This window comes from Coregonus clupeaformis, chromosome 10 (assembly GCF_020615455.1).
Source record: "Coregonus clupeaformis isolate EN_2021a chromosome 10, ASM2061545v1, whole genome shotgun sequence".
Taxonomy (NCBI): domain Eukaryota; kingdom Metazoa; phylum Chordata; class Actinopteri; order Salmoniformes; family Salmonidae; genus Coregonus; species Coregonus clupeaformis.
Genome location: NC_059201.1, coordinates 49,399,584 through 49,419,095, shown reverse-complemented (window position 1 = coordinate 49,419,095; position 19,512 = coordinate 49,399,584). Strand labels below are relative to the sequence as shown.

The following is a 19,512-nucleotide window of genomic DNA, read 5'->3' as shown; positions in this document are numbered from 1 at the left end:
AGTGTTATGAGATATTTTTGTCAGATGTTACTATGGTATACTGAAGTATAATTACAAGCATTCCATAAGTGTCAAAGGCTTTTATTGACAATTACATTAAGTTTATGCAAAGAGTCAATATTTGCAGTGTTGACCCTTCTTTTTCAAGACCTCTGCAATCCGCCCTGGCATGCTGTCAATTAACTTCTGGGCCACATCCTGACTGATGGCAGCCCATTCTTGCATAATCAATGCTTGGAGTTTGTCAGAATTTGTGGGTTTTTGTTTGTCCACCCGCCTCTTGAGGATCGACCACAAGTTCTCAATGGGATTAAGGTCTGGGGAGTTTCCTGGCCATGGACCCAACATTTCAATGTTTTGTTCCCCGAGCGACTTAGTTATCACTTTTGCCTTATGGCAAGGTGCTCCATCATGCTGGAAAAGGCATTGGTCGTCACCAAACTGTTCTTGGATGGTTGGGAGAAGTTGCTCTCGGAGGATGTGTTGGTACCATTCTTTATTCATGGCTGTGTTCTTAGGCAAAATTGTGAGTGAGCCCACTCCCTTGGCTGAGAAGCAACCCCACACATGAATGGTCTCAGGATGCTTTACTGTTGACATGACACAGGACTGATGGTAGCGCTCACCTTGTCTTCTCCGGACAAGGTGTTTTCCGGATGCCCCAAACTATCGGAAAGGGGATTCATCAGAGGAAATGACTTTACCCCAGTCCTCAGCAGTCCAATCCCTGTACCTTTTGCAGAATATCTGTCTGTCCCTGATGTTTTTCCTGGAGAGAAGTGTCTTCTTTGCTGCCCTTCTTGACACCAGGCCATCCTCCAAAAGTCTTCGCCTCACTGTGTGTGCAGATGCACTCGCACCTGCCTGCTGCCATTCCTGAGCAAGCTCTGCACTGGTGGTGCCCCGATCGCGCAGCTGAATCAACTTTAGGAGACGGTCCTGGCGCTTGCTGGACTTTCTTGGGCGCCCTGACGCCTTCTTCACAACAATTGAACCTCTCTCCTTGAAGTTCTTAATGATCCGATAAATGGTTGATTTAGGTGCAATCTTACTAGTAGCAATGTCCTTGCCTGTGAAGCCCTTTTTGTGCAAAGCAATGATGACGGCACGTGTTTCCTTGCAGGTAACCATGGTTAACAGAGAAAGAACAATGATTTCAAGCACCACCCTCCTTTTAAAGCTTGCAGTCTGTTATTCTAACTCAATCAGCATGACAGAGTGATCTCCAGCCTTGTCCTCGTCAACACTCTCACCTGTGTTAACGAGATAATCACTGACATGATGACAGCTGGTCCTTTTGTGGCAGGGCTGAAATGCAGTGGAAATGTTTTTTGGGGATTAAGTTCATTTTCATGGCAAACTTTGCAATTAATTGCAATTCATCTGATCACTCTTCATGACATTCTGGAGTATATGCAAATTGCCATCATCAAAACTGAGGCAGCAGACTTTGTGAAAATTAGTATTTGTGTCATTCTCAACTTTTGACCACGACTGTACTGCCAAGATTCCACACTTTGGTGTGGACAATAATGTTTTTTTCTCTGTCACTTCCTCTAACGCTGTCTGTTAGTCATAGTGTTAAGGTCTGACCTGTGAACTCTTTCTTGCAACGGTCTCTCACGCTGGTCTCCAGGTTCTCCAACTGGATCTGAACCTTCTTGTAGTCCCTCAGAGCCTGCTTACTCTTCCTCCTGACAGGCAGACAGACCGACAGACAGACAGACAGACAGACAGAGTGAGAGCACACATACAGACACACATTAGAATTACACTCATAGCTCAAGGTACAACATTTTAATGTAAACAAATGCAAATGCTTGCACCCACATACCCCGACCCCCCCTCACACACACGTACCTGTAGATGAGCACTATGATGAGGACGATGAGGGCTACAATGGAGGCCCCCACGCCCACCCCTATCTTGGCCTCCAGGGGGAAGGTGGACAGGCTGAGGGTGTCGTATTGCACCCTGCCCAGGGAGAAGTTCAGGTTGCCCATGTGGACCTGGAACACACACACACACACACACACATCAGCTTTGGAGTGACACTGAACAAATATATAAATGTTGTACAAGTAGTTCCAGAGCATCCCAAACATGCTCAATGGGTGATATGTCTGGTGAGTATGCAGGCCATGTAAGAACTGGACATTTTCAGCTTCAAGGAATTGTGTACAGATCCTTGCGACATGGGGCAGTGCATCATCATGCTTAAAGATGAGGTGATGGTGGAGGATGAATGGCACGACAATGGGCCTCAGGATCTCGTCACGGTGTATCTGTGCATTCAAATTGCCATCGATAAAATGCAATTGTGTTCGTTGTCCGTAGCTTATGCCTGCCCATACCATAACCCCACCACCACCATGGGACACTCTGTTCACAACGTTGACATCAGCAAGCTGCTCGCCGAAACAACGCCATATACGCTTTCTGCCATCTGTCCGGTACAGTTGAAACCGGGATTAATCCGTGAAGAGCACACTTATTGAGCGTGTCAGTGGCCATTGAAGGTGAGCATTTGCCCACTGAAGTCGGTTACGACACCGAACTGCAGTCAGGTCAAGACCCTAGTGAGGACGACGAGCACGCAGATGAGCTTCCCTGAGACAGTTTCTGACAGTTTGTGCAGTAAATTATTTGGTTGTGCAAACCCACAGTTTCATCTGCTGTCCTGGTGGCTTGTCTCAGACAATCCCGCAGATGAAGAAGCCGGATGTGGAGGTCCTGGGCTGGCGTGGTTACACGTGGTCTGTGGTTGTGAAGCCAGTTGGACGTATTGCCAAATTCTCTAAAAACGATGGTAGAGAAATTAACATTCAATTCTCTGGCAACAGCTCTGGTGGACCTTCTTGCAGTCAGCATGCCAACTGCACGCTCCCTCAAAACTTGAGACAACTGTGGCATTGTGTAGTGTGACAAAACTGCACATTTTAGAGTGGCTATTTATTGTCCCCAGCACGCGGTGCACCTGTGTAATGATCATGCTGTTTAATCAGCTTCTTGATATGCCACACCTGTCAGGTGGATGGATTATCTTGGCAAAGGAGAAATGCTCACTAACAGGGATGTAAACACATTTGTGCACAAAATGTGTGCATACGGAGCATTTCAGCTCATGACACATGGGACCAACACTTTACATGTTGCATTTATATTTCTGTTCAATATAGAACGTGTACAAGCTGGGGCTTGGAAGTCCAATTGAGACTACTGAGATGTGTGTCAACCTTTGTCTGATTCACACTATAGGGACAAACCAAGCCAAGCGGAACTGTACTGGGCTGGCCTGGTTACACATCCATCCACCAAAGTTGCTGAAACCATGCTGGAAAAGACAAAGTGAAAAGAATCCAAGCCAGCACACTACAGTTTTGGTCAGCACAGTAGTGTGAAAAGAGTACTATTGTGTTGGAATGGACTCTCTTGTTGTTCTTGTGTATTGAACTGTATTTTGGGGAAATGTCAATCTTTGGGACAGTGTGTTTTGAAATGTGTGTTTTTGTCTGTTTGGAACAAAAGTGTGAAACGGCAATAGTAAGGTGGACTTACGGTGAACTCGGGCAGTGTGTCGGCGCCCTCGCGCTTCCTGCCGCCGTTGGGAGGTCCCGGGACGGGCTGCTGGGGCGGGGGCTCGCAGTACAGGTGGTTCCTGGTGAGGGTCTTCACGGAACATACACCCTCCCCCACCAGTACCACCACCTCCTCCTTAGAGATGGCCAGGTCCAAGTTCTCACCCTATGGAGGGGGGAGGGAGAAATATAGACGATATTACCACATTGAGCATCATGCTTGAATCAAAACTTTTGCATTCCCAGCCTCGTCTTCGGAACATTCCTCTATTTCCATCCTCTATTTCCCCCATCTCTCATGGGAGTCTAGCCTTCTCCTAAACTCCAGCCAGGGGGACAGAATGAAAGCGTTTTATTTCTGACTGCAGATTTCAGCTGCAAGGCCTTCCAGGAGACCTCTCTCTAAATACCAGTTGAGTGGAAAGTAAACATTTTTCTTTTTACATTCTATCCATTTGCCTTGGCTTTATAGTACTAGCTAGCGGTTAATGCTAATCCAGCTGTCAACTGTACATGCCGTTAGCCTGAAAGCTGGCTAGCCTCCAGCAGCTAATTTAACAAGTTGAGAGTGGCAGGTAGCAGCTAATGCTAACCTCCAGCTGAATGAAGCTTCCTGGGTTGTAGCGGTAGGGCTTGAGGGGCTCCTGCTGGTTGAGCGGGTGCAGCACAGGGTTGGGCTCATAGCTGAAGGCCCCCTGGGGGCTGACGGCACCGAACGGGAACACTAGGTTGTCCAGGAGAAAGGCCACGTCCACCCGCGAGCCCCACACCGAGGGCTCCACCGCTGGGCTCCGACACAGGATCAGACTGGAGGAGTTGACCTCGCAGCGCTCTATGTACTGAAGGGGGGAGATAGAGAGGAGGGGGAGGGGATATCAATAAATTAAATGTATTTATAACGCTCTTTTTACATCGACAGTTGTCAAAGAGTGCTTGTTTTTAGCAATCTAGGATCAGTGTTGGGGGTAAAGTGTTACAGAAGTAACGCGTTACAGTAATCAGATTACTTTAATGAGTAACAGAGTACAAAACAAATTTAAATGGTAATATTATTACAGTTACCTTCACGTTACTTTAAGAAAATATTTCCCCACCAGGCGTGGTGTTTCTATGATCTGATCTCGGCTTGTTTCCTCATTTAGTTCTCGAGCGAGCAGAGAAAGCATTTTGGAGAATTGTCACGACAGCTGTCCATAAAATGGATAGAGGGCGCACCTCTGATTGCCATTGACAGCTTCTGTAATAGGAACACCATTATCTTTGGCTTCACCATCTAGTGGCAAGTGTGCCGTCTAGCTACCCAACAGTAGCACTGGCGGCTGGAAGGAAAGATTTTGAATAAAAATAAATAATCTGTACAGAGGTTTAGTTTATATTAGGTTTGGCTGTGCAACATAACAATCAATTTCATAGGATGACATAAGTATAGACCAAAGGGTCTTTCTATTTATAGAAAAAAAAATCTATTCATTAGGCTAAAAATACAAAAAATGAACTAACTTTCCCACCGGAACTTCTGACAGCAGTTCCAAGTGATCCGTAATCATGAAATGATTCAGCAAATAGCCTTGTCTACTACTAATTTTGTATGCCTATTTATATACATTATCATCGCGCATTCTATAGATAACAGGCTTTCAATTTCATGATCAGTGCGCTGGCACATACCGTATGGCTGCAGTGTTGTGGATTAGGCTATCAACTGGGACAACTTGTTTTCTATCAAACCAAAAGAGGCTACATGAAATTATTGATGGTTGACATTACAGAAATATATTTTTTTCTTGTCTCGTAAATGGATGAAAACAACAGTGCTTAGCCTATATTTCACGTGTGCATAAAATATTATCTTGTGTCACGGAGGGGCCATGCTATGGGTGTATCCTAGGGATGTAGCTCAGTTGATAGAGCATGGCGTTTGCAACGCCAGGGTTGTGGGTTCGATTCCCACGGGGGGCCAGTATAAAAAATATATATATATATGTATTCACTAACTGTAAGTCGCTCTGGATAAGAGCGTCTGCTAAATGACTAAAATGTAAATGTATAATATGTACCGCAAATGTTCTGCAAAATTCGGACATAAATGCACCAGTGAATACATCAGGCTACACCAATTAGGAAATAAAAGTTGTGATCAAGATGTTTCTGATCGGGTTGAAGATTATTTTTGAATGAATTAGATGACATTAGTAGCCTATCTTTGGTAGAGCGTTTGTAGCTCGCCTCGCTCCCTCTGACAGACAAACAAACAGTGAGGTTTTGAGATTGTGTTCATGGAAGTAACGCAAAGTAATGTAACGCGTTACTTTCTGTGCAAAGTAATATTGTAATGGAACAAGTTACTTTTCCCCCCATGTAACAAGTAATACGTAATATTACCTTTTCATGTTAATCCCAACACTGCCCAGGATAGAGGGCAGAGGGAGAGGTGCGGGAGGGGGAGAGGGAGAGGTGCGGGAGGGGGAGAGGGAAAGGGAGGGGAGAGGGAGGGGAGAGGGGGGGGAGAGGGACGGGAGAGGGAGAGCGATAGGGATTTCATTGAGTGAGGAAAGCCTGACACAGTCAGAATGTTATTCCTTCCTCAGTTACAACTACCATAAAGATGACAACACACACACACACACACTCTCCCTATCCACACACCTGTTTGATGGAGCATAGGGGGTCGCCGGGGCAATCGGGCTCCGGGACGATCCTGCGATGCCTCAACAGCACCTTGTCCTCAGTCTCTTCCTCCCTTTCTCCTCCACTCCTCCTCCTCCTCCTTCTCTTCCTCTGGCCGATTGACTCATAGGGGGACACGGTCACCAACATCCTAGGTTCCTGCACCACATCCAGGTTATGGCCAGACACGAAGACCAGACGACCACCGCTACAGAGAGAGAGAGAGGGGGAGGAGATGTGTCATAACACTGGTCTGAAGGAAACTTGCACTATGTTCTATGTTTGGTGGATCGGTGGCCATATTCAGTGTCTCCAAGTGTTTCAGTCTAATTGACGTGATCTAAGGGTCTTTGCCCCTTCTTCTAATTCAATTTCTATGGTCATACCCAATTCTAGGCTTCTGAAATATACAGTTTCTGTGTAGGAGTGGGGCCAAACACACACACACCTGAGGAAGCTCTTGGCGGGCGCGGCCTGGGTGATGTTGGGGTTGGGGGTGTAGCGGTAGGCCGACTCGTGGAGGTGGCGCTGGCTGTTGCCATAGCGAAGCGTCACGCGGTGCTCTCCCGTCCCATTGCTGCTGCCCGTCACACACACCACACTGCCCTCCTGGACCTTTGACAAACTGGGGGGAGGAGAGAACAGGAGGAGAGGGAGGGTAGTTGAGAACCGAGAAGTTCTACAATACTGCTAATAGGATAATGTATCAATGGCTCTGTGTGTGTGTGTGTTTGTGCGTATGAATGTGCATACTTATGAATGAGTGTGCTTGTGTCTATGTGTCTGTATTAATGAATGTGTGTGTTCATGAGTGTGTGATTCATTATCACTCACATGACACAGGGCACTCCTCCCACAGTGACAGTGATGTCAGAAGGGCGTCCTGTGAGCAGGTTCCTCCCAGTGATGGTAAGGGATGATCCCCCCGCCATGGGACCCCTCTGGGGGGACACCTCCATCACAAACGGGTCCTGGTAACTGAACCTCTGGCTGGAGAGGCCAAACTCTCCCCCGCTCACTTCTACTGACACCTGGCCCATCTTCTCTCCCCCGCTGGCTTCAGTCTTACACACGATCCTACAGAAAACACACAAACACACAGATGTAAGACAATGCATCATAGAAATAGTCATCTCACACACACACTCTCATTTACAGTCCTTACCTGGAGGAGACCTCGTAGAGGTGGGGGATGACAGAGCAGGAAACCCCAGCCACAGTGACAGAGTGCAGAATGTCCTCAGCCTTCTGGCCCAGGTTTGACCCTGAGATGGTCACCACCGTGCCCCCCTCCACCAGACCTGACAGGGGCTCGATCTAACACGGGGGGGGGGGGGGATTCAAACATATCCTCCAACATAAGCCTCAACACTATTAAGATATCTCTATATATTACTCATATCTCTATATAGGACTATCAAATATTCTAGTGAAGATAAACTGAGCAAATTGTGATAGATAGAAAACTAGAACGTTAGAAAACTAAGTTAGTTAGTTCATAAGTTGACATCAGCTGTCACAACTGTATATGACTGTTTATCACATCTGACTTATCTTTTACAGTGAAAATGCTTTATGAGCCAAATGACAGGAGGATTCAAGTTCAAGTGTTAAAACGTGTTACTTCGTGTAAATCAATGAGCAATAAGTGTTAAGTGTTTAAAAAACGTGTTACTAAGTGTAAATCAATTAGCAATAATAAGTCCTGAGCGTTGAACCCTTGATAGGGGGATTCTCACAGCATGGATGACGGGGGCGGGGCAGGTCTGTTCAATAGGCTCGCTGCAGGAGTCTCTGTAGAGACAGGTGGACTGGCCCCCTCCGCACCACACACAGCCGTACTTCTGGTCCGCCGTGTGACACCGGCTACAGTCCGAACGCCCCACTGAACAGTTGTACAGAGTCACTGGAAGGGAGAGAGAGGCAAACTATAGTCAACCTGCTAAACTTGACAGTTGAGTTTAAATGAGTCTGAAGGAGAGTTGTAGAGTGCTGAGGGAAAATGATACATCTAGTGTGTACAGTTGAACAGAGTCATTGCGAGGAACAGAGAGAGAGAGAGTTATACAGACTGTGTGAGAGAGTTTACAGTATGTTGAATGAGTTTAGAGTTCGAGTTGATTGAGTGTCTGTGAGAGAAAGATGTTAGAGAGTGAGAGGAAGAGGAATACAGTCACGGGGGGAAAGAGATGTAGAGCGTGTGTGTCTGAGTGCATGCATGCTTGCACACTTGCATGCTTGTGTGTGTGTACAAAACAGAAGACAGCGTGATAAAAACATCACACAACTCGTGCTACCAGGTCCTTGGGGATGGGTGTGAAAACGGAAAATGCGAGAACAGTTTCTCGGGACCATATGTTTGATACAGAAGTGAAATAGAAAAACATTGTTATGGCTGAAAGCTGTCTGGGATGGCAGCAGCTGTTCCTCAGTGCTCTAGCGCCGGGGCTCACCATACAAATCGTGAGAGCTGTCCACGTGGAAGGTGTCCCGCCTCTTCACGTACACCATGGCGTTGTACTCCTCCACCAGGGCAGAGTAGGAATACTGCAGCGAGAATTAGTCATTAAAGTTTCCATAGAAACTTCAAGAGTACTAAAGTTTCCATAGAAACTTAGAGACAGAGGGTGTCCCCCAAATGGCACCACATTCCCTGTAGAGTGCACTATAAAAGGAAACGGGTGCCATTTGCGAGGCAGATAGAGTTTCAACAGAAACCATAGAAACTTCAACATTTTCATATTAAAAAGAAAGGGATATAACAGTGATCAGAAAGTAAAACTACAGTGGGCTGCAGTGTCAGCAGTGTTTAACACACATAAATCAAAAGTGTTTAAGTATAACAAATCCATGTACAAAAACATAATCATATAGGGTAAATCCAAAGTCCCATACTTTCATACCACTTAGAATGCACGCCAATATATTTCATCATTCTAGGTAATGTAGTGTGGATATTGGAACAGAGACATATTAAAGCAACTGACAAGATTACACTAACTCTTCATCCAAGCTGGCAGTGAGTGAGTATGGGATAGAGTCTGACCTGGTGCAGCTGACAGGTGATGTCAAAGAGAGACGGGTTCATCTCGTCCATCTCCACATAGGCATCCACCACCACTGTACGGCCCTCGATCACCAACACACACTCGTAGTCCAAGTCTCTGTCCTGCACACACACACACATACACCAAGCCAGGATTAAACTTCAACAGGGGCATTGTTAACAGATAACTTCCTCAAAACCAAATGAAATCCTGACTTTTGTAATTGCCCCAGACCCCGGAGTAGATGTGTGTGTGTGTGTTACCTGGTACAGGTGGAGGTTTCGGGCGAGTAGCGTGATCTTCCTCTCCACTCTGACTGGTAACAGAGGCGAACCCTGGACCTTCTCCACACAGGGGCAAGCAGACGAGCCCCAACTCACATAGGAGCCCTCGTCCCCCTACATTCCCCACACACACAGTTATGTTAGATACATACACATACACTCACAAGGACACACACACTCCACCCAACACAAGCTATCGCACATTTCTGAAAATCCCATCAACCCATAAGAAATTGACAGTTAAGTTATAAGGATGTCATAGGCTTTTTTATGTAATAATGGACTATTAAAATGGCCTAACAAACAATAAAACATATGAAAACATTCACAAAAAAGCAACTGCTCCAGCTTATGCTGACGCAGCCATTTTTTCAGGTCGATTTCCAAAAGCCAAAGCAATGTCAACAATGAAATCAAAACAGTGAGGAATTGCAAGGGGATAAGGGGAGATCGGGGATTCTGGCAATTGGTGTCAGAAGTGGGATTCTAGAGAGCTGTGTCCAGTCAAGAGCTGGGAGAACGGTGGCCATGGAAGCTCCAGGGGAACTCGAACTCACCGGCAGGAAGGTGTCGGACGAGTCGTACTGGTAGTCCAGCTCTAAGTTGGCGCCAAGAAGCCGGGGGTAGGCAGAGGCCGAAGGGGAGTCAGTTGCCTCTCCGTCCCCTGAAAGCACGGTGGCGGCCGAAAACGCGGCGCTGGTGTCGTTCTCAGCCGCTGTGCCCTCTGTCTCCTCCTCCACTTCCTCCCTGGGCCAGAGGAGCACTTCCGGTTCGGCGCCCTGGCCCTCCGCCTCAGTGGGGGGGAGAGGCTCTAGCGGAGGCGGGAAGTGGGCTCCCGTCAGGTCCAGGTGGAAGGTGGGCTCCGAGTCGGCCGGTTCCCACAGGGGGAAGGGGGTCGGGAAGGGGTAGCTGCCAGAGGTGGGCTGGACCTCCATGGGGGGCTTGGCCAGAGTCAGAGCCTCGTCCAGTTCCTGAGGGGGGGACGCGGTGACCACTTCCAATGGGGATGTCTCGGGGGGGAACGCCAGGGGGTTTAGGATGGCGAGATCATCGGACGGCTGCTCGTCTTCAGGCATAACTGTCGCCACCTCGGTTTCAGCGGCAAGCTCCATGTCACCAGGGGTAACCACAGGTCCTTCAGTTTCACTTTCAGTTTCAGCCTCTGCAAAGAGCTCTTCTGCGGTCGTTTGCTCCTCTTCCTCACTGGTGGTGGTCTCAGGCATGGGCGTTGTAGCCTCGACTACCGTTGTCGGGGGAAGAGTGGTGGGGGCCTCCGTTGACATAACAGTGGTGGGCGGTGTAGTCGGCTCTGGGGTGGTGGTTGTGGGGACGGTTGTAGGCAGGGTTGTTGTCGTAGGCTCCTCGGTGGTCGCTATGGTGGTTGCGGCTTCGGTTGTTGTAGTCGTGGCGATAGTTGTTGAAATTGTGGTAGTTGTCGTTGTTGGGGGTGTGGTTGTTGTTGTCGTTGTTGGGGGCACAGTTGCTGTTGTGGGGGCCACGGTTGTGGACGGGGAAGTCGTTGTTATAGTTACGGCTTTAGTTGTGGGAGGAGCCGAGGTGGGGAGTTTAAACTGGGTGGTGGAGGGGGGTAAAGGGGGAAGACATGGGGGAGAGGGTGAGACAGAAATAAACAAACTCATAAGTTGACTGAAAAACTCAAATTGGATGTGAAACACATATCCTGAATGTTGTCAGTGTTACCATCAATGATGACACAACTCATGCATTTGGTTGGCGACACATACGCAAAATGGAGATGATTATTAGTTATATCTGATGTATGCTTGTTTTGGGACATGAGGAGCAGTGAGAAAATTTGTGTTGGGTTATTAATGACTCCCAACAGTTTGTGTTCTCATTAGAGACCTTCTTTCACTCAACCAGCTACAATTGATCAGCCCCAACCAGCCTTACCATGTCACTAGGGTGCATTAGGTGGACCAAACTCTACAGCAAACAATATAGCCAGGCTGGCGGTTCCTTTTTCAGAATGCACACAGCATGCTGTTTGACCTCTAGCTAACTGACCATTGTCGCTGTGTGTGTGACTTACGTGTTCATTGTAGATGATGACCCCCTTGTCACAGGTGGGCTTGTGGGTACAGGTGTGCTGGTGGACACACCAGTTGCAGCCCCAGCGACTCAACACGCAACCACGGCAACTATAGGAACAGTGCAGGAATCAGTGACCATACTAACACTACTACAATGAGAGAGAGGGGGGGAGAGTAAGAGGGGGGTATAGAGAGAAAGAAAGTGAGATGGTATTGAAAGAAAGGAGATGACAGAAAGATAGACAAATGTGAGGAAGGAGAGAGCAAGCCTGGCCCACAGCGCAATCCAATTGCTGGCAATCTAGGGCCAGTGGTAAAAAAAGGTCAATCATTTAATTGAATAAAGTACCGGTCGCTGGTTCCTAGTCAGAGTGCTCTGAACTGTGTACCAGGAAAGGAAAGGAAAGGAGAGGAGAAAGAGGATCATTGAGTGAGTGTATGTGCTAACATCATAGAGATGGATAGAGTGCCCACCATGGCGCTGCCCATGCTATCAGTCTTTTGTGGTCAAGTGTGCCCTCTATCCATATTTATGGCTAACACAGCCCAACTGATACAGTGAATATTAGCATTGCTAGACAGAGCTTGACAAGGCACTCCTATGGCCAGATATCCCACTTCTGACAACAACTGTATCCAACGTATTGCTAACCTGTGCCCCCGCACATTGACTCTGTACCGGTACCCCGTGTATATAGCCTCCCTACTGTTATTGTACTGCTGCTCTTTAATTATTATTATTATTTTATTTATTTACTTATCTATTTTTTACTTAACAGTTATTTTTCTTAAAACTGCATTGTTGGTTAAGGGCTTGTAAGTAAGCATTTCACTAAGGTCTACACCAGTTGTGTTCGGCGCATTTAACAAATACAATTTGATTTGATTTAATAAGGGTTTTGCACCAGTGTGAAGTTTGCAACTATCACCATCTATAGGGAATAAAACATGCAAGGCAGAAACCAAAAAGTTGAATGAAAATTAACAGATTGATAACACCTGATGGACGATTATAAAGACAGTTAAGTTTCATTTTTCTCTGAAGAAATGTGGCTCCTACTCCTATTATTCTAGCTGGGTCCGTTCACGTGCAGACAGTTTTCCTGCAGGACATATATGGAGATGTCTCTGAGATGTGGTTTTAATATCAACCAGACTAGAGAGCGGAGGAGGCATGTGGAGGGCAAGGGTCAGGTGCCTGCAGCCATAATAACCACAGGTTCTCCTGAGTATAAGTGAGAGGGAAAAGAGAGTCCAATAGGTTTAGAATAGGTTTAGAATGGAGCAAGGGGATTGGAAGATGCTATAAGCGGTTCCAAGTGGTGCAGTACAGAGGTTCAACAGACCCAGGTCAATCAGCCCAAGAGGGAGAGAAAAATTGAGAGCAAGAGAGAGGCCCCTATTGAAGGGGACAGAAGGGCAGAAATGGATATCGAAATGAAGAGAGAAACAGAGAGAAAGAGAGAGGAGACGGAGAGAAAGAGAGAGAGGAAGAGAGAAAAAAACAGAGCAAGAGTAGGAAAAAGAGGGAGAGTGGTGGGCCAACTCACGGCACGCTCCCAGACAGCTGCTTGACTGCGGTACAGTCGTAGAAGGTGAACTCTGTCGCCGTGACGATGACATCACCGAAGCGCAGGGACAGGGTGACCGTGACAAAATCTGAGGAGAGAGCGAAACGGAGAGAAAGAGAAAATATTGTGTTTCACTTCCCCAGGATCCCTACCCGAACACCGTGCCAAGCTTTCTGAAAATACTCTGTTCTGAAGGTTTGAGAGACAGAGACTTGGCCGTGTCGGTCTGTCCGAATGAAAGCACTGTGTCTTCAAAACAGTGTGAGGAGGGGAGAACGTGAGATTGAGACATTGCGCCCCATTGCCTATACAGTGCATTGCTTTTGTCCAGAGCTCTATGGGCCCTGGTCAAAAGTAGTGCACTATGTAGGAAACGGGGTGCCATTTGGGACAGTGCCTGAGAGTACGCTTGGCCGAGTGAAGAGCCATAACAGAGTTCTAATAAAATCCATCTGTAGCCCCAAAGCCCCAGACGTAAACAGTGCAGAGGGAGTTGTTCAGGTCTGTGGGGCCCACTGTGTGTGAAGTTTGAAGCGCACTGATTGCACACACAGACACACTCGCACACACACACACACACATAAGGGCATGTAAATATTGTATACGTGTATTCCCTCACACTTACTAGCCCGTGCACAGAAATATTTTCGGGAGCTGGGTCCATGCAATTGGATTGTATCAATTCACTTAATACAATCTTGAGTCATTTTCCAAGTAACAAGATGATCTTCCTTATTCTAATCACAGGATAAGAGCATCTGCTTAATGAATTAATGGTTCAGACTATGAACTAAACCACGATTACATTATGTGAGTACGGCTGGACTCTCTTTACTCCCAAGATCCCATTTGAACCCCCCGCAGATCACACACACACACGTGCTTATATGCACAAATTAACTCCATATACACACACAGTCTCACACACAGAGATCTCCCTGTAATACCTGTGGGATCAGTGGATCCCCCCTGTGTGTGTCTGTTCACTAATACCCCCAGGCAGACGGGCATAACTACTTAACCCCCACGGCCTGACAACCACAACAAACCTCCTTGGTCCAGGAACGATTTTCATGGGAACCAAGGAGAGAGAGAGAGATGGGGGGATGAAAAAAGAGTAGATGGATGGAGGGAGGGACGGAGGGGAGAAAGGAGAGGTGGGGGGGTGAAAGAGGAGTTCACTGGTGTGTGAAGGTGTGTGTACATTCATACGGCCAACTACCCGCAAGCGTATACGTTTGCTTTTTTAATCGGCATTCGACTAACAGTTCATCCCCATAATATATCCAAGATGACTAACCAAAACAAATCGACGGCTCCAAGCACGCAACTGAACCATCGCAGACTATCCCAGACAAAATGATGGAAGAGTGCATCAAAACGCATAGGCAGATGATGGCTGAATTGTTGCGTGAATTAAAAAAAATCACTAGCTATAGCTGCTACCCGGACCGGCGGAGATGGAGATGACTCCCTGCTGTGTAAACTGGGAGCCAAAGAGGATTGGGGTGCAACACACATCTGCTCTCTAAGGACATAGGATAGGATATCGCTGCTTAGGGTGGAGCTAGAGGCTGATCGGCTTGTATAGCAACACACACACTTTAATGAACCCATGAACCTCAGTGTGTGTGAGTGTAAACAGTATGGAGAAGCAGGTTGAATGCCCAGTACCCGCTGATCATCTCACCCCGTTGGTACTCACCTTGTCCGGGGGGCACAGTTGGCACCCTGTGGGGGTCGGGGGAGAGGCAGGTGACGCCCGTATCGGTAACGGTGGCAGGACTCTCAGTGTCATGGAAGAAACAGGAGTATGAGTTGTCCTCTTCTAGGATGGGCAGGCCCGGGACTGATAGAGCAATCTAAGGGAGGTAGGGAGAAGAGAGGGAGGATGTGAGAGAGAGGGAAAGAGAAAGAGTATGAACGACCTGGCTCGGCTCTGCAAGAATGGATCTGCATTTCAACTAAATTCAGGATCTCAAGGAACACTAATTGGACGTTGGCTTGATATAACTGGTTTGAACTTGATAAAGTCGGTAAGATCTGGATTTATCTGGATTTCACAGAGATGTTGTTGAAGGGCTGAGAAACTGAGGAGAGATTGAGTCTCCCTCGAGGAGCTTTGTCATCACTGACAAGCAGCATCTCAACAGTCCAAACTCGCCCTCGCCCCCTCCGTCCCACCGCATTGATGTGAGCAGATTCAAAAAGCAAATCCTCCAGAAGAATCCACCATATCACCTTCACCTACCCCCCAATTTCAAATCAGCGCAGATAAAGCAGAGGAGGCTTTTTTAAACTATTGAGATGCACCCAAGGTCATGCCTTGCATGTTTATATGCTTTTTTGTAAACTATTGAGACGCATCCAAGGTCATGCCTTGCATGTTTACTTGGACATGTCCAAGGAGCCTCCCCTTCCTCCCACTATTAATCCACCGTTCCTCCTTCCCCAATGTCAGATGATATACATCACCTCACATGAATTATCTGTAAAGCTGTCCAGAGCCAGATCACTTAATACATGATTTATACTGTTTGTGTTTCTACTAGATGTTGAGACAGGGGCAGCTAGCACCGAGTCTGATAACCATCTCTGATCTCTGCTGTAACACAGGAAGTAAAACGAGCAAACACCCTGCCAGCCAGGCTAAAACTAACTCCCATGTACAGTGTGGACATAAAGGAATGCACTATCTATAAGCATGTGCTCGCATACCCATGTACATGGACACACACAGACACACATGCAGTCAAATGCATATACACACACACACACACACACAGAGAGACAAAGACGCGCATGCACATATACACACACACGTACATGTCTCTTCTCCTCGCGGCTGATGTTGGAGGGGCTGAGGGACTGGATGGTGAGGCACTGCTGCTCCATGTCGAAGCTCCACAGCCACTGGCCCGCCTGAGCCCCGTGTGAACACTGAGACTTCTGCCCACACCTACACATACAACAGATTACTATCATACAATACTGTATACACTATGTTATCATATCATACTGTAATAGATACATTATGACCTCAGCATCATATCTCTATAAAAAGGCAGGATGTAGAGTGGAGGGGAAGAGGGAGGAGAAGATTAGAAGGGAAAGAAGGACGGGAGGGAGAGGGGAAATGGAGGGACAGAGAGAGGGAGAACGGGAAAGAGCAATAGGGGAATCGGGGCCAAAGAGGTGATGACACTGACGAAGGCCGAAACGTTTGTCTATCTACCTACCCCTGAATGAAAGAAATACTAAGAATCCTTGAATCTCCTTTTTGAGTGTGGACCGGCTACACCATTGTGATGGGAGCAAGAGAAATGGAAAGGAAAAATGAAGTAAATGTGGAAGGAGGACAGCAAAACAGGCGAGTCGATAACATTAGCTAACATTAGCTAACATTAGCTGACACTAGATAACATTAGCTAACATTAGCTGACACTAGATAACATTAGCTAACATTAGCTAACATTAGCTGACACTAGCTAACATTAGCTGACACTAGATAACATTACATAACATTAGCTAACACTAGATAACATTAGCTAACACTAGATAACATTAGCTAACACTAGATAACATTAGCTAACACTAGATAACATTAGCTAACACTAGATAACATTAGCTAACACTAGATAACATTAGCTAACATTAGCTGGAAAAATAGAGAAAAAGGAGGGAGGACAGGTGGCCAAGGTGCAGGAAAAGAAGGGAGAGGGGGGTGAGATGGGGATGAGGGAGACGGAGGGAAAGAGAGAAACAGATGGTAAAAGAGATGATGCTCTTAATAATAATATAATAATAATAAAATAATAATATGACATTTAGCAGACGCTTTTATCCAAAGCGACTTACAGTCGTGTGCATACATATTTACGTATGGGTGGTCCCGGGGATCGAACCCACTACCCTGGCGTTACAAGCGCCATGCTCTACCAATTGAGCTACAGAGGACCACATCATTGCATCATTACTCATAGCAACCCCCCTGAGTAAATACGCGTGGTACCACAAATACCTTCTCTGACTGTGTTGAGAATCTGTAATGCCCTGAGTTTTTCCAGTGTGCTTGACCTGACAATGGAAAACTCTGGCCAATAGTTTGATATGTCAACCCTTTAACCAGAGCCAGGGTTGGGTGGATTACTTGAAAAATGTAATCTGTTAAAGATGACTGATTTCATGACAATAAAAGTAATTTGTGACGGAATCCATTGGATTACTCAGAATGAGTCGCTCACCTCCCCTCCAGGACACACCAGCCACAGTAGGGGTCGTGGGCCGACAGACAGGCTTGGCAGTCCAGGTGTTCGTGGCACTCTGCCACTGGCCTCTTCTGCAGCTGTGACCACAACAAAACAACAGGGAATATTCATCATTACGTTATGTCCAACGCATTGCAAATGATGACACAGCTCTTAACCGAGACAAAGGAGACCCATTTGACCACAACTGTAATCACTTACTGGGTAGCTGAAGGGATAGTTGGATAGATATAAGCAATGTGGTGAAAATGTTGCCAAGTCCTAGCCTATTGGTACTGCGGATTGAGTGATTACTATAAACGTAAACCCGTCCCCAGGCTTAAAGAGATAATTATATGCCAGCGCTTCCCAAACATGCACCCCTTGGGGTCCCCAGGACCGAGTTTGGGAAATGCTGCTATTAACTATAAACTAGTATTTTATGAGAGACACTTGTTGCCATGGTGCCTGTGTGAATGGAGGGGAAAATACACAGTTGTTGTGATGTGGGTGTACTGTTGGTGTCAGAAGTGGGATTCAACTGTGACACACAGACACTGACCAGAGAGAGTTAGGAAGACAGCACCAACAGTTCTGGGACCAGGCTAGTGTACTGTACCATGGTGGCGGTCATGATGAAGAGGTGTTCCTCAGACTGATCCAGGACCAGGTCAGAGCTGATGGCTGTGTTGGCCTGGATGGAGACGACAGCGTACTCCTCCACCTCACCGTTAGGGCCCAGGAACACCTGCAGCACACACAAACCAATGGTTAAGAAACCCATAAGGTACATTTAATTTCATTATAGCAAACGGATGGGGGGATAATAGAACTCGGGTCACTTGTGTGAAAGGAAAACATACAATAGGGTTAGCCCACTTGAGGAAATTGTAATGTAGGCTCATTAGCGAGGATCGCTACAATATTACAGAATCTATATTTTATAATTTTCGTAAAAAGTTATTAGAAATTCTATTTTAATGTGACACATACCCCTAGTTCTATAATTCAATAGCCAGGGAGACAAATAGCCTAGCATGATCTGTTAAATATAGCCATTAGGAATAACAAGCGTGCTAAATTGAATTCTGTTGGTATTTGAAGTATTTTGAGCCACAATGGTTTCGGAGAGGAGTTTTAATGGTGAAACGACATAAGTCTGCTGAAAGCATAAAGATGCACTGTTTGGATGAGTTGGGATGCCAATCGAAATGTTTGTCTTGAAGAGGTCAACTGGGAACATGGCGACAGGGTAATTGTTTGTAAGTAGATGTTGTTCACTCAGTCATCCTCATCTCTTTTTCTCGCTCTCCTCTCGCTCTCTTTCCAATACACACCCGATTTGGGTTTGGACGTGTGTGTGTATGTGTGTGTGTGTGTGTGTGTGTGTGTGTGTGTACGCAACTGTCTGAATATTATTTCAATGCAGGCGTGTATTTCTTCAAGAAACGCAGAGACATTTGCCTTGGCATTTCTTGAAAAGAAAGGCTGATCTGATGAGTCAATGGCCCAAGCTTGCTCCCCTTTGAAGAGGGGGAATTCTAATTTAAAATCGGTTGTTTCATGTCTGGCAACCCGTCTGACCCATCTGTTCTGTCGGGTTGCCATGTTGGGAGAACTAATAGTGATCTAGCGTGGGCTAAATTGCTGTTATTAGAGCCTGGACAGTCAAAGCCTTTGATGAACGCCGGGATCAAAGAACATGCGACGGCACAGCTGACCCAAAACTCCCCCCCACCATCCAATAGAATAGGATTATCTCATCACGGCAAAATCTTGGCCCATATCTCGACCTCCCCATCATCTGTGTCTGTGTGTGGCCCCGCCTGGACACACACATACAGTACAGAACAAACCAACTTAGACACACACACACTTTCACAGATTGAAACAGACACACGTTCTTTCTATGCCTCTTGCTCCTTCTCATTCTCCCTGTCATACTGGTTTGTGACGTGTAGCATTTGTTAATTTGGGGGGAAATGTGGCTTTAAAAAAAAAAATGGATGTCATTGCTCTTTCTTCCGACTTTTGGCCTCCAGGAAGTTAATACGACATTTGTGA

General features: G+C 46.6%; 1 protein-coding gene across 1 annotated transcript in view; it reads right to left on the bottom strand.

Annotated features, from left to right (window-relative positions):
• LOC123491623 (plexin-B1-like) overlaps window positions 1-19,512 on the bottom strand; it is a 113,104-nt gene that overhangs the window by 16,621 nt on the left and 76,971 nt on the right. The window contains exons 7-25 of the mRNA XM_045223063.1: window positions 18,068-18,196; window positions 17,446-17,546; window positions 16,028-16,160; window positions 14,907-15,063; window positions 13,181-13,289; window positions 11,630-11,738; window positions 10,134-11,147; window positions 9,556-9,690; window positions 9,292-9,414; window positions 8,699-8,792; window positions 7,985-8,151; window positions 7,411-7,562; window positions 7,080-7,322; window positions 6,694-6,870; window positions 6,225-6,453; window positions 4,172-4,417; window positions 3,559-3,744; window positions 1,861-2,009; window positions 1,594-1,694 (exon numbers count right to left, since the gene is read on the bottom strand). Of these exons, the coding sequence (XP_045078998.1) occupies window positions 1,594-1,694; window positions 1,861-2,009; window positions 3,559-3,744; window positions 4,172-4,417; window positions 6,225-6,453; window positions 6,694-6,870; window positions 7,080-7,322; window positions 7,411-7,562; window positions 7,985-8,151; window positions 8,699-8,792; window positions 9,292-9,414; window positions 9,556-9,690; window positions 10,134-11,147; window positions 11,630-11,738; window positions 13,181-13,289; window positions 14,907-15,063; window positions 16,028-16,160; window positions 17,446-17,546; window positions 18,068-18,196 (3,754 nt within the window). The remainder of the gene's footprint in view (window positions 1-1,593; window positions 1,695-1,860; window positions 2,010-3,558; window positions 3,745-4,171; window positions 4,418-6,224; window positions 6,454-6,693; window positions 6,871-7,079; window positions 7,323-7,410; window positions 7,563-7,984; window positions 8,152-8,698; window positions 8,793-9,291; window positions 9,415-9,555; window positions 9,691-10,133; window positions 11,148-11,629; window positions 11,739-13,180; window positions 13,290-14,906; window positions 15,064-16,027; window positions 16,161-17,445; window positions 17,547-18,067; window positions 18,197-19,512) is intronic.